This window comes from Rhagoletis zephyria, unplaced genomic scaffold, assembly GCF_001687245.7.
Source record: "Rhagoletis zephyria isolate East Lansing unplaced genomic scaffold, Rhagoletis_zephyria_1.1 Rzeph_scaffold_00184, whole genome shotgun sequence".
Classification (NCBI taxonomy): Eukaryota; Metazoa; Arthropoda; class Insecta; order Diptera; family Tephritidae; genus Rhagoletis; species Rhagoletis zephyria.
Genome location: NW_016157268.1, coordinates 38,475 through 52,722, shown reverse-complemented (window position 1 = coordinate 52,722; position 14,248 = coordinate 38,475). Strand labels below are relative to the sequence as shown.

At 37.9% G+C, this 14,248-nt stretch overlaps 2 protein-coding genes across 4 annotated transcripts in view; both read right to left on the bottom strand.

The window, feature by feature from the left end:
- CkIIalpha (casein kinase II subunit alpha) overlaps positions 1-14,248 on the bottom strand; it is an 80,973-nt gene that overhangs the window by 58,755 nt on the left and 7,970 nt on the right. The window lies entirely within an intron of this gene.
- Positions 4,123-5,152, bottom strand: LOC108357943 (uncharacterized). Its single transcript, XM_017609030.1, has 2 exons — positions 4,598-5,152; positions 4,123-4,522 (listed from the first exon to the last, which is right to left on the bottom strand). The coding sequence occupies exons 1-2, from the start codon at positions 5,150-5,152 to the stop codon at positions 4,514-4,516; spliced, it is 564 nt and encodes a 187-aa protein (XP_017464519.1). The 3' UTR covers positions 4,123-4,513.

Genomic DNA, 14,248 nt, shown 5'->3' with positions numbered 1-14,248 from the left:
TTATCATGTAGCGGTAGCTTTCGGAAAGGTGGAAAACATATATTTAATACTTGCGCCGGGTATTTAATGTTCGGCTCCGCCCGAACTTAGACTTTCTTACTTGTTTTTATTATTTATTATGGTAATTATTTTTAAATGTATTTATATTTTTTATTTATTTATTTATTTTACTACTTGACTATACAAATACTGTGATATTTTCCTTATTTATTTATTTTTATTATTTATTATGGTAATTATTTTTAAATTTATTTATTTATTTTTTTTTTATTTATTTTTTTTTATACTTGACTATATAAATTCTGTGATATTTTGTTTATTTATTTATGTTTATTACTTATGAGTGTAATTATTTTTGAAGGTATTTATTTATTTTTTTACTTTTATTTCACTATTTATATACTTTAGCCTACTATGTGATTTTATTTTATTTTATTTACATCTGTGATATTGATGTAGTAGTAGACCTGTGATACTGTCTTTAGCTATACTTGTACGTATGTATGTGTACACACCCAGTGACCAGTACGAGCAAACTCAACCGACGAGCAAACTCAACCGACGAGCGACAGGAAAGAAGCCCGGCTTTAGGTCGTGGGTCGAGGCCACACGTTAGGCGGAAACATAGCTATGCAACCAGCCGCGTTAGTAACCTTTTTACGTACACGCTCCATGGTGCAGGCACCATCGGCGGGTGCGAGCCTGTAGCGCCAGCTGTTTGCCACATACGTTAGTGTGCGTTTGGTTGTATGCGTGCGAACTTGATCGAACATACAAAACTAGAAGCCAATCAAACCTGTGTTGACCAATTGATGCAGAAAAGAAAGTAATGTGTTGGAGTGAGAAAGTTTGCTAGCTTATGGTTCGGTGAGGCCGTCATGAGTGTACGTGTGTATGTGTGTTAAAGTTCGGCTTAAGCCGTGTTTTTCTTTATGTAATTGTACATAAGTAAGTACATAATACGGTATGGTCACTTGGCAGAAAAAAATATAAAAAGGACCAACATTTAGAAAACGGTTTCAAAAAAACGTAAGTTGCGGTGCTGAAGCGTTAGGCTGTGACTAAGAAGTTACGATACCAAAAGAAAAATATATATATATATATATAAAATTTGTTTAAAGTGGTAATTAACAGTGAGTTATTTTAAAAAGTGCTGTGTGGGAATAAAATTAAGGGAAAACGTTTCTAAAGTGCCCCTAATCATCACTTGGAACTGGAGGTAAGTCCTAAGTAAGTTATATATTTGGCATCTAAAATATGCATACATAAATGTGTATAATTGTATGCACGTATGTATGTATGTATGTATATTTTTGTAAAGAAAAGAAAAAGGGCACAAACGTGAAACCTAAGCGTAGCAATATAGTGCATTAAAAATGTTGTAAAAGAAAAAAAAAATCGCCAGAGTTGTGCTAATTTCACTCTACTAATTAATATTTTCAAAGTTAAATACATATGTATGTACGTGAATTCTAAATGAAGTTTTGGTCATTTCAGGTCGCCTGCTGAGAAAGCCAAAGGGCCTCCCTCCTTTTTTTTACGGCGACGGGAACCCAAATTTAGAAAAAAAAACTCGCTGGCAAATTGGTGAATACTTGGATATCCGGAGTCAACCACCGCCAGCTGCATCGCACATCCAAACGCACCGGAAAATAGAAATCGGTACCTACAGCAACACCAAGGCCCAAATATCAGCACTCACACCAAAAGAAAAGTATCTGCATCTATTCTGGGTTTGCACAGAGATATCAGCACCTGAGTGCAAATCCAAACATACTTTGTTAACACGACCAGTAATCATTTTACAACAACAATACCGACGTCGCGAACAGCTGTGCTAGCCGGAACAGGTCAACGGCCACAACACCTACTTGTGGACCCTGCAAGGCACTAGACAGAGGAGAATAACAGCCGACGGGAGCACAACAGCGTGGGAGAGGATAGCATCCACAGCAGCGCTGTCAGAGGGAGTAACACCAGTAAGAACAGTGGAGACTAGCGCTCCAACTACACCACCGATCAGCAGCGACAAGAGCAGAGGAATATCCCAGCGACGGGGAACTCGTTGGTTTAGTATTCTTGTGTTCCAATACACATATACATACAAACATAGATAGGTAGTGTAATTGGAGTTCGTTTTTTTTACCTTACCTTGCCCGGCTACTCCGCGATAGTTTTTTTATTATAATTATTTTCACAACTTTTTTTTGTTAGCGAGTTATTGGATTTTCTTTTCTGCATTTCACTTTGGTTTCTATTTTGGATTTCTTTTTCAAACTCGCTAACTTTTCGACAATAGATTTCAATTGTTTTACCGATCGCTATTGTAAATTCACTTGAAAAATTATATTCCTGGAATTCACCAGCTTCTTTGGATGGGCACATTTTTTTTTTTTTTTTTTACCTAAACTACCACGTCCAAAGATTCGCGTTGTGTTTGCGGATCGAACTTTTCATCCGAAGGTTTAGTTTACCTAGCATACGATACAATTCTTGCATTTAGCTAATGGTTTCTTTTGATATATTTAGTTTTAAATCTTAGCTTAGCACTTTTCCTGTTTTGTTTTGCTTGCCGTTTATAATTTTGCACGTGATGACCCGCTCGCTGCCCCGTAACACGAGCGAGTGATAGTAATATCAATAGAGAAGTAGGTTGATACCCCAGCTCCTTAGCTGCAGGCGTACATATGTATGTATGAATAGTTATTGGTATATGTATATAAAATTCTCCACAAACAGGTGCTCAACAGGGTGCTGGTACCATCATCGCTGGAAGCCAAAGTGAGTACAACAAATTTCTTTGTTATACATATGAATACATATATTTATGGTATTTGCATACGTACGTTTCCATTATTCTTATACATATGTACGTATATACGTACATAAATGCCTAGCTAGAAGTTTAATTGATCCCGCGGTTTTTTTAGGTTTGAGGGTTTGAAATTTTTTTATTGAGTATTTTTGAGTATGTTGCGTAAACAATAATAGCAACAATTCATTTTCGGCAAAATAGGATTGGCAGAACTGATTTGTATTAAATTAGATACAGGAACGATAGTAGGGATTTCTATACATTGTAATATTGAGGTGATCGTTTTTTTGGGTTAAATTCGTAGAAATACATCAGTGAATTTTTAGGCTAGATTTAAGGTATGGGAAGTACTATCAGAATTTGCATCCATTGTAACAGTAGGGTGATAGGTTTTTTGAGATAAATTTGCCTAAATATCTGTATAAGTGAATTTCGAAGCTAGACTTAAGGAATTTGAAATACTATAGGAATTTGTATCCATTATAATATTAGGGTAGTAGGTTTTCTTTCTGATAGAGTTATTGGCATGAAGTTTCATTGTTATAGCTAGATTTAAGGATTTCGAAAACTGTAAGAATAAAAAATGGTGTGAAAAATAGAATTTGTGGCTAGCTTTTGAAATTAAGATGGAGTGCTAGGCACAAGTATTTGGTGTGGGTGTTGCACTTGTGCAATAGAGGGGAAGTGGGAGTGGACATACAGATAAGACTATGGACTAGACTACTACTGATCTTCAAATAGACGGACGAATGTCAGGTTTAGGGGGCGTCGTAAAGTAGGTGAGGAGTCACGACGACGCCCAAGGCTTCACGTGGAGTTCCCGTTGAAGAAGGGTGGGATGACTCCACCTGACAGGACGGGACTGGACCTTTTTCTTCATTTCTATTTTCCCCAGTTTTTCTTAAGTTGTTTATCTTTCGTGTTGTTGTCTCCCGTAGAAACTATCAGGCATGATTAACTTTTTTTGATTATGTAGCTAACAGCAAGGCAGGCGGAAATGACCCACCCCGACGCCGAGCTAGCTGGGGATGCAAGCATGCCTGCATTCCGCCTCGCCTGGCTCGACCATGCTGCTACATTACATATGATAGACGTCTTGGTGAGCAGAAGGTTGGGGCGTTTGACGTAAGTATGATTTTCGCGTCATAATCAATAATCGGAAGGTCTTCGGTTTGCTTTTCTACGTAAGTATTTTTTATCATAAGCTTAAACTTCTTCGCCAGAACTGAAGGTACCTTAGGGTTTATATCAATCTCTTCACTAGCTTCTTCAAAACTGTCAATGTTAAATATTTCCTTAAGTATAGGTTGATTTTCGGAATTGTTCAAGTTATTTTCAACTTCAGTACACCTCGTTTGAGTTTTACAACTTGCCTGTTCACTATTTCCACTAATAGCACTAAAAAGATTCTGCTTATAAAGTTTATCAAATTCATTTTCTTTATTGACCGATTTTTTCATAAACAAATTTATTTTAAATGATTGTAGGAAATCTCTCCCTAATAGCAACTTAAATGGCATTTCATCGTCTTTGAGTACATAAAGTGTTAGTGGTTGTATGCTATTACGAAACTTAAGCAAAACTGGAATTTTTCCCTGAGGATTTATTTTAGATCGTCCAATACTTCTGAACTGTATATTTTCACTTCCTGGTTTATAATCTTTCATAACGTTTGTTACCGATGTCAGGTTAATGAAGCTATTCGGGCTGCCCGTATCAAATAGAGATAAAATTTTTGTACAGAGGGGTATTTAAGCGTTTTACTAAGAATGCGACACTTACCGTTTCTCTATAATGTACTGACTTATAGTCTTCTTCATCGCCTTCCATCGCCGCTATTGTTTTTGCTGGACAGTTTTTGTATATGTGGTCTACCTTGCCGCATTTGAAGCAGGAGCCTTTCGCGCGTTTTTCTTGCTTGCCGTCCCAGGCCATATGCCCATAGCGTGAACAGTTATAGCACCTTGCCGTCTCACTGCTGGCGTTGTTGCGATTCGGAAGGTTTCTCGACATTTTTTCATATTTTGGTAGTAATGCCTTAAGCGCCTCCAACGTAGTAATTCCGCCAAATATCATTGCGGCGCCGGTGTTATCGCGCAAGCCGTCCACTATGAACTCGACCAGTTCGCTCTCGTCGATGGGTGCATTTTGCGCTATTTGCTGCATAGATAGTACGTAATGCGTTAGGCTTTCTGTTTTTAGCCATACGCGCGATTCCAGTTGCTTAAAAATTTGTTTCTTTCGCGTTTCTACTTCGAGAGTGATTGGACGTGCCGAATTGATTGTGCTTTTTTTCATATAGGAATAACAACCGTTAGAGCTCCGGTGAATTGCCATTTAAGTGCAGTTAAATTTTCCTTTTTGCTTTTATACAAGTTTGCAGCATAAACCAGCAGATTATCAAGTATTGTGAGTATTTTGTCAATTTTTCATGTTTTTTCGATTTATTATTGTGTAAATTTCGGGGAAAAAAGTGAAGCCTAGGGCTACAAAAAAGACTAAAGCCGGAATGGCGTCGCCGACCAGAAAGTCGGTGGCGGCATCGGCCAATGATTTTGAGTCTTTCACATCGACAATGAATTTAAATAAAAAGTGCAAATTAGACAAAAAAGCCAATGATCTCAATCTGTGTGAAAATATTAATGAAAATTTGATTGCCGATGCAATCGAGAGTGGGTTAGTGCAGGAGGTTAGAAAAGTTAATACAGAAAATGCTAGTGACAAAATGGAGGTCGAAGCCATGATATCTGATAGCGCGAAATTAGGCGTGGGTGCAAATAGGGGTGAGCGAGTCTCACCGTTATACCCGCCAAATTTTTGTGGGATGTACTTTGTATTGGTTGATGCAGCAGAGTGCAAGGAATTGAACGAATTAAAGGTTAGAAATGGACTGGCTTTAAGAAGCCGAATCAGGGACCTCAATTTTAACGACATTGATCTCATCTATGCGATCGGCAAAACCTTATATAAAGTGACCTTTAAGTCTGCAAATGCAGCAAACACCTTCTTAATCAATAGTGATCTCAAAAAGCGTGGGCTTAGACCCTTTATCCCAAATACGGCCTTTGAGTCGTATGGTGTGGTGAGGGGTGTGCCCTTTGTCTATGATGTAAATGACATAAAAAAATATGCAATTTCTAGTGTACCAATTTCCTCAGTTTATCGTTTTACACGCAAAGAAGCAAAAGATGAGAAAGAACTTTTTGTACCCACTACCACAATCAAAATAGGTTTTTTAGGAAAGGATATTCCTAAAAGCATTATATTTGAATATACTAAGTTAGAAGTCTTGTATTATATACCTCCTCTGAGACAGTGCAGATAATGTGGTAGATTAGGGCATACGCAAATGTCTTGTAAATTAAGAAGCAGATGTCTTAGATGTGGAAGTCAGGAATGTGATAGCAACTGTGACAAATTAATATGTATTTTATGTGGTAAGGTGGACCATACAGCCATGGACAAGGACAAGTGTGACATGTGGGAGAAGGAGCGCGAGATCGGTCGCATCAGGACGATCAAGAAGCTTTCTAGAAAAGAGGTGCTAGAGACGTACTAGCCAGATAGGCAAAATAGATTTGACATTTTATATGAAGATTCAGGTTTTCCACAGCTAGGCGCGGAAGAGGCATAATAGATAAGAACCAGGAAATTAATAGGAGAATGACGAAAGTAAAGTACAGCAAAGTAGCAAAGAGAGCGATTATAGCTGAACCAAGCAATAATAGCAGACGTACAGTGACTGCCCAAAAACCACGTGGTGAACCTGTATATGAGAAAAAAAGAGTATAACAAAAACAGGGTGACGGAAGTTGAAAAACTTTTAGCAGAGATGTCCAAAATAACACAAAAACTATGCATTGAGCATCAGCTCACGTCTGAATTAGAACAAATTCAAAACTTAAAACTAAAATTTGACGGTGCAACAATGGACGATGAAGTTCAGCTAGTTACGAGTGGTCAAATATTGCAACATGAAGATGTTACAATATAATATTCAATCGTTAAAGACAAATGCATGCTATATTGAATTTTACCTGAACAAATACCAATTTGACATAGGAGTACTTTGTGAAACTTTTTCACATCAAGGCTCCAAAAAAAATTTTAATTATAATAGCTTTGGAAAATATAGGCTGGATGGATATGGAGGAGTAGCGATGTTGTTTAAAAAGGGTATTAAATTCACCAAAATTAGATATAATACCAATTTTAATGTTCTTATTGCGGTAACCAAAAATCTAAAACCCAATATTACGATATGTGCTGTGTATTTCCCACCTAGTATTCCTAATGGTATATTTAAGGAAGAAATTCAAAGAATGCTTAATTTCCTGGAAGGCCACCACAACGTTTTATTACTTGGGGATTTCAATGCTAGGGCTGTGGAATGGGGAGATACGATCAGCTCATGTAGAGGCAAAAATTTCTATAACACTATACAAGAGTACAGCTTTACAAATCTTAACGATGGGTCCCCAACATATAAAAGAGTCAAATAAATGGCTCGGTACTAGACCTAGCATTCACCAACTCCAACATCAGGTTTCAATGATCGGTAGATCCGGTAAGAATTGGAGGTAGTCTCCACTTCCCAATTACAATTGAAAGTCCCACAATAGTCACTTCTGAGATGTAATTTCTAGCGAAGAACAAATTAATCAAAGCCCTAAAAGAAACACACATTGAACCTGATATTGGATCCATTGAGAATACCCTTAAGGAAGAAATCAGAAATGCAACCTTTAGATTAAATAAGGGAAGAAGCCCAAAAACTTGGTGGAATGATGAGTTGGCAAAGGCCTTCAGATTGTTTAAGGTCGCTCAATACAAATGTAACAGAATACCTTCTGTAGAAAATTTAGACAACTTTGAGAGCATGAAACACCAATGGAAAAAGCTGGTAAGGGAAGCCAAAAGGAACAGTTTTGAAAATAAAATAAATGAAATCAATGAGAATCCTACAACAAAAGAGACATGGAGGTTTGTCAAAGCTGTTAGGGGGGATTATCAGAGAACTAATCAGGTTCATTGGCCACAAGAAGAAGTTAAAGAATACCTTAAAATGTTAAAACAACAAGTTGCCCCAAACGAAGAGTATCAGGAAGTTAATAAGAAAATCATTCCGGATTGCAGTCTTGCCATAACATATGAGGAGCTAGTTGAAGTACTAGTTAAAAAAAATAAAAACTCAGCAGGTGGACAAGATAGGATAACGTATAAAATGATTAAAGCGTTACCAGATAGTTCTCTGAATAGTGTTCGTACAGCTTTGAACGATATTTGGCTTACCAACCAAATTCATGACAGTTGGAGGAATGTTAGAATTGTCCCAATCCGCAAAAAAGACAAAGATTTAGATGATTATAGGAATTTTCGACCAATAGCTCTTATGTCAGTACTGTTAAAGTGCGTGAACTCTTGTGTGAAGAACAGAATAGTGGAATTCATGGAAGAACAGAATATTCTGCCGTACACAACCTTTGCTTATAGAAAAGAAAAATCAGCTACAATGGCTGTAAATTACCTTCTGCACCAACTTGCCATCAATAAATATAAAGGCCGTAAAATAGTAATTTGTGCACTTGACATAAGTAACGCTTACAATTGTGTCAGCATCTCCAAACTGAAAGAAATGTTAACTAGTATGGGAGTGGTAGACAACCTAGTGGAGTGGGTCGCGAACTTTCTGGCCTTTAGGAGACTGAATCTAGCAGGTGAAACGATGGAGATTAGTGGTGGTTTACCTCAGGGCAGCTGCCTGTTCCCAATTTTATTCAACATCTATACGATGGAGTTACATAGCATCAGGGACCAAAACACGGACTTATGTCAATTTGCAGATGACTTCATTGTGACGTCCTATGGGAATAATTTAGAGGCGGCAACGCATAACTTACAAAACAAAATTACACAATTTGGGGATTTATGCCAGAGGTTAAATCTCTCTTGCAATCCTGCAAAAACTAAAGTTTTATATTTAAGCAAGGGGAGTAACAAGGTCATTAATGTCACGTTGAATGGGCTACGTGTTGAGCAGACAAAGTCTCTTAGGTTTTTAGGCAGAAATAATAACACCTCACTCACGGTCACTGAGCATTTTGACTCTATCATAAAAGAATCTGCTAACAACTCCCAACTTTTTAAACTAATAACAACAATTAAAGCGGGTTTAAGGCCCAATGTAGCTCTCAATTTTTACAGGTCGATTGTAAGATCGAAAATTGAATATGCCAGAACGTCTACTGCCAATAGCTGTGTCACTGTGGACAAAAAAATTAGAACATATCAGAACAGCTTCTTAAGAAGGGCACTGGGAGTGACCCCATCTACACCAATACCGTTAATATATGTGCTTGCCAATGAATTGCCGCCTGCAGAAAGAGCAAAGTGGCTAACTGCTAAAGAGATCATCAAAATTTTTGCCTCCAATAATCCATGCAAACAGGCCATTATTGATTTTCCCAATGTTAATTCCAGCTATAGCAAAGTGTACGTCGAGTTTAGACATATACTTGATCGTCTAGGTGTGACCGATCACGTTGCTCCCCCCACCAACATCACTGTCAAGACTAAAATCCTTCCTGACAATAAACAAAACACGCCGAAAGAATTAGCTAGATCAATTTATGCGAATATTATTGACGATTATATCACCGCTAAGTATAAGATTTTATTTACACACGCGTCCGTTCAGCAGGATAGTGTGGGGATTGGAGTATATGATCAACATGAGAACAAAGAATATTCCTACAAGATTGGGTTTAGGTCGTCGTCAAGTTTTGGGGAGGTTCAAGCAATAGATAAGGCAATAATGTTGGCAATCAATCTAGGTTATGAGAAAATTGTGATTTTTACGGACAGTTTGGTAGCATGCCAGCTATTCCTCAAAAATCACAACGATAATTATAACATAGAGCAGGTGTTTAAAAGAATAATAAGCTCTGACATAGTAGTACACATAATATGGACACCAGCTCATATTGGAATAGCTGGCAACGAAAAAGCTGATCAAATTGCAAAAGCTGCTACAAATTTACCTCAAACCCTTGACGTAAATTTGTCTATTAAAGAAGCATTAAAAACAATTCACAACATTATCAGAGAGGACTGGTATAATCAGTTTCTACTATATTCAAGTAATAAACCCAATCTATATGCTCAAATCTTTCCGAGAAGTCCTAGACAGTCCTGGTTCAATAACTTACACACACACACACACTTACTGCTAAAGAGACCAAAACTATAAACAGAATCTTTACTGGGCATACTTATGATCAGGCATATCTGCACAGAGTGGGAATCATTGGCTCTAACAGATGCATGTGTGGTGAAGACAATAATTATAAGCACTTGATATTTAGGTGTGAAAGGCTTAATGCTGTCAGAAATAAATATAAAATAGTTAAAAATAATACTGACTTTTTGAACATTTTCCAAGGTATGAACATTGGCAACATATCACAACTTTCATATTTTATAAATGAAGCTCATTTAAAATTCTAAGATTTTATTACATTTAAATTTCGGTTTATGTCATTCTCAATGTTAACGCGAATACATGTCCAAAACTCTCTGTCTCGTCTACAAATTTGGCTTAAAGCCGTTCGAATTATACACAAATATACGTTTTCACGAATTATTAATTGTCTTGTCGTATTCGTTAACATTCTAATTACCTAAACTTTTGCTACAATGACAACATAAATGCATGTTGCTATCAATTATAAAAGCAACCCTGCTGACAGAGCTGTCACGGAGTTCGGATCCGTGAGAAGTTTACAAGCATCAAAAGACGGCACCAGCATTCATCTACAAAAATCAAAACCTTACCAAGAAGGAGGACTTAAACTTTCTTTCGTGGAGGAATATGCTCTCGTGTTAGTTGCAGCAAAACACGGTTTTTGCAAAGGAGGAAACAACCTCGCTTTTGTGAGCAATCGGCTCCGCCAACACATCAAAACCCAAAAAAAAAAAAAAAAAATTTGTTTGACACTGGTCGGCCGCTTAAATTCTTTACACAGCAGGTTCTTAAGGTTGTCCCATGAATGCACGTCTGTAATTTTCATGAACAATTGTGCACTGCCCGCTAGCATGCGGCGTGCAAGCAACATTTTAGTTTTGTCGTCGCAGCTATAGAATTTAGTCACATATTCAAAGTCATCAATCCACTTTTTGATGTCTGTACCATCGTCGCCGCAAAATTTAGTTATGGCGTTTTCAATGTCACCGAAGTTCGCTGAAAATGTTTGTCTTTTGTGGCCGTCCTCACCTTCCAATTCTTTAATTTCCTTTTTTAATTTTAGGATTCGTAATTTTTTTTGGAGTTGTGCCTCAAGATCCGCTAAGTCTTCATTTACCGTATTAACGGTGCTGCCGTTGTTCTCTGCTGCGACGGCGCCTAGGGCTTCTTCGGAAGATGTTTCGAGATTTGCTGAAGTGGTGTTGTTGCCTGTAGTCTATATTGCTACTGCTGTCGCGCCATTGTTTGCTGAAGTATCGGAAGTTTCGTTGTCGGTTGTGGCTGTACCTGACGTTGCGGTATTGTTCGCCGTTACTGAAGGCGTTTTGGTAACTGCGCTTCTTAGGGTCCTGCTAGCCGGTTCACCGTTTTTTTCGGCCGGTGCACTATGGTCGATGTTAGCAACACTTTGAGCTGTCTCAAGCTTGCTGTTTCTGGGAACGAGACTCCCAAATCCTGAAGGGCTTCGGCTATTTGTTACCTCCCTGCCATAGTCGATTTTAATATATATACGTCTCAATTAACTTTAATTTATTTTATTCGCGGGTAGGTTAGCACACACCTGATGCTGTAGCAATCTCGCTTTACAATGCCCTTATTATTAATCACGATTGAGAGAATACAAAGGTTGCGCCGATCTCGGACCGCTATTCCTCTCTTAACGAATTTGACAGAATCGTTGTTTGCATGACGTCACACTGGTGCAACTTGTTTACGTTTTCCTTGCAACATTTTTTCTTCTTCTTCCATTCTTGCTCACGTTTTGGCATTTCTCTCTCGCAATTGCACCAGTGTGACGTCACACAAAAGTTATTCTCAAAAATCCTCTCTGATCGGCGCAATCTTGTATTCTATCATTCTTGAGTATTAATGTTACATTCCACTTATTTCTATGCTGGTGTTGCCACCAGTCTACTATACGTACATTTGGTTATATTACATGGTGTTTACACTACAGAATTAAATAAATTAATTGAATAAACGAATATTTACATACTTCTTTCATTAGTAAATCGCAACAAGATTGTTAATTTTTAAATTTAATAAACTTGTTGATTCAAATTAATGTTGATAAAAATGCAACCATTTGCCACAATCCTGCTTGCAAATTCTTACTGGCAAAAATTTTCCCAGCACGAATTTGCAACTTCCCCTCCAAATTAAATGTCAAAACTGTGCTCTCTCTTTGCAAGTTTTACTGGGTTTTTGGCTAAACGAACACGATTTGGTAGCAATTGGTACCAACTAGTACAAATTTTGTGCATAGCGAACACTATTATTTTATGTTACTTACCGGAATTCGGACTAGAGTCTATAACAAGGCATACATCTATCAATAGTTTCTGTGAAAGATGGGTTCACGTTTGAAGAAAAATTTATTCTTTTATTGATAAAATATGCTCAAATTGGCGACCTTCTACTCTAATACAAGCTCGGCACCTTTTAAGAAAAGACGCTTTTAGAGATCTTAAATTCAATTCGGCTATCTCAGTAGCAGCTCCATTTATTTGTTCCCGCAAATGCTCTTCGTTTTGAATTGTTTTTGAATAAATTTTGTCCTTAAGACAGCCCCAGTAGAAAAAATCTAATGGATTCAGGTCTGGCGATCGAGCGGGCTACGTGATTGGCCCGTATCGGCCAAACCATCGGCGAGGATAACTTTCGTCTAAATGAGCTCTTACTTCACGCCCGTAGCGAGCAGGGCACCCGTCATTTTGCAGCCATTGTCTTCGCCGCAGGTTTAAGGGTACATATTCTAAAACAGTTGGAAGCCGTTCCTGAAGGAACTGTAAATAACTGTGGAAGTTGAGCGTTGGCGGCAGTTCCACAGGTCCCAATATCTGACAATTATATATAACACTGCATTCGCAAACGGACGTGTTTTTTTTGCGGTCCCCGAAAAACTCGCTAAAAGTGTGTATTATCAGCGGTTCGCGGCATCTTGTGATTGTTTGGGTACTGTCCAGCATTGTGGCCTGCTGTGTCCTATTTCCACAGACGTCTCCAGCATAAAAAAAAGGAAATTTCTTAAATTTCTTTAAATTTGCATATTTGCATACGGCGCGAAGGAAAAATATTTAGAAAAACTAAGAGCAGATAAAACAACTATTAAGAGCAGCGTATTTTAAACAGTTATCATCGAAAAACTACATTAACATTTAAAAACTGCACTACCAACGTAGATTTGAGGCTGCCACTCAGCAAAGTCAAACCGGTTAGAACATTTGTAGAAATGCCACTTGAGAAATATACGTGTGGTGCTTGCGCCAATGCAATTAAAGAAAATACGTCCAGTATACTGTGCACAGTATGTAACAGGTGGCTACACCAAAAGTGTTCAGACATCAACACTAAAGACTTCAAGAGAATTGCAACTGAAATCAAGAAAAATAAATTCAAATGGTGCTGTAACCAATGTAAACTGGAGGCAAGCATAATTGTTTCTGATGATCTAGAAGACGATAACCTTAGTGATGACCCTATTACATCAAAATTGGAGGGCCTATTCAACAAGTACTTTACACCGTTTAAGAATAATATACAGAAAACTCTGGGCAATATACAATCAGAGCTTGAGACCATTTCCAAACAAAATCTGAGTATGTCTAAACAATGTGCTTCGTTGGACAAAAGAATCAGTGAGGTGGAAAACAAGCTAAAAACATTTGAAGGCGGTACATCGGACGTGGATAATATCATAGCTGAGACAGTGGATAGGAAGAAGCGCGAAAGAAATGTCATCGCCTTCAATGTTCCTGAATCGAAGAAGCAAGTGGGCTCTGAGCGATTGTATGATGACCGCGTAGTGGTTTCCAAAGCTTTACCACCTGAGTTAGCCGAAGTTGTTTCTAATATGAAAATGCGCAGAATTGGTCGCCCAAAAGACCGCAAAACTCGCCCTCTGTTGATCACTACGCCTTCGGTTGATGATGCAAGAAGAATTCTCAAAATAAAACATACAGACAACAGAGACAACATAAATTTTAAACCAGATTTGACTCGGTGCCAGCAGAATCATCTTAACAGCCTACGGGAAGAGCTCGAGGCTCTTAAAAATAATGGTGAAACAAACAAGACAATCAGGTATATAAATGGTATCCCAAGAATTGTGAATGTGCCTGGATTTCGAAGCGACGAGGAGAACCACTAAGACCAAACAAGATCTGCTAGTTTACTACCAGAACGCAAGG

What these genes read in the sequence shown, in the direction of transcription:
- LOC108357943 (XM_017609030.1), bottom strand. Translation starts at nt 5,152, where the DNA reads ATGGCAATTCACCGGAGCTCTAACGGTTGTTATTCCTATATGAAAAAA.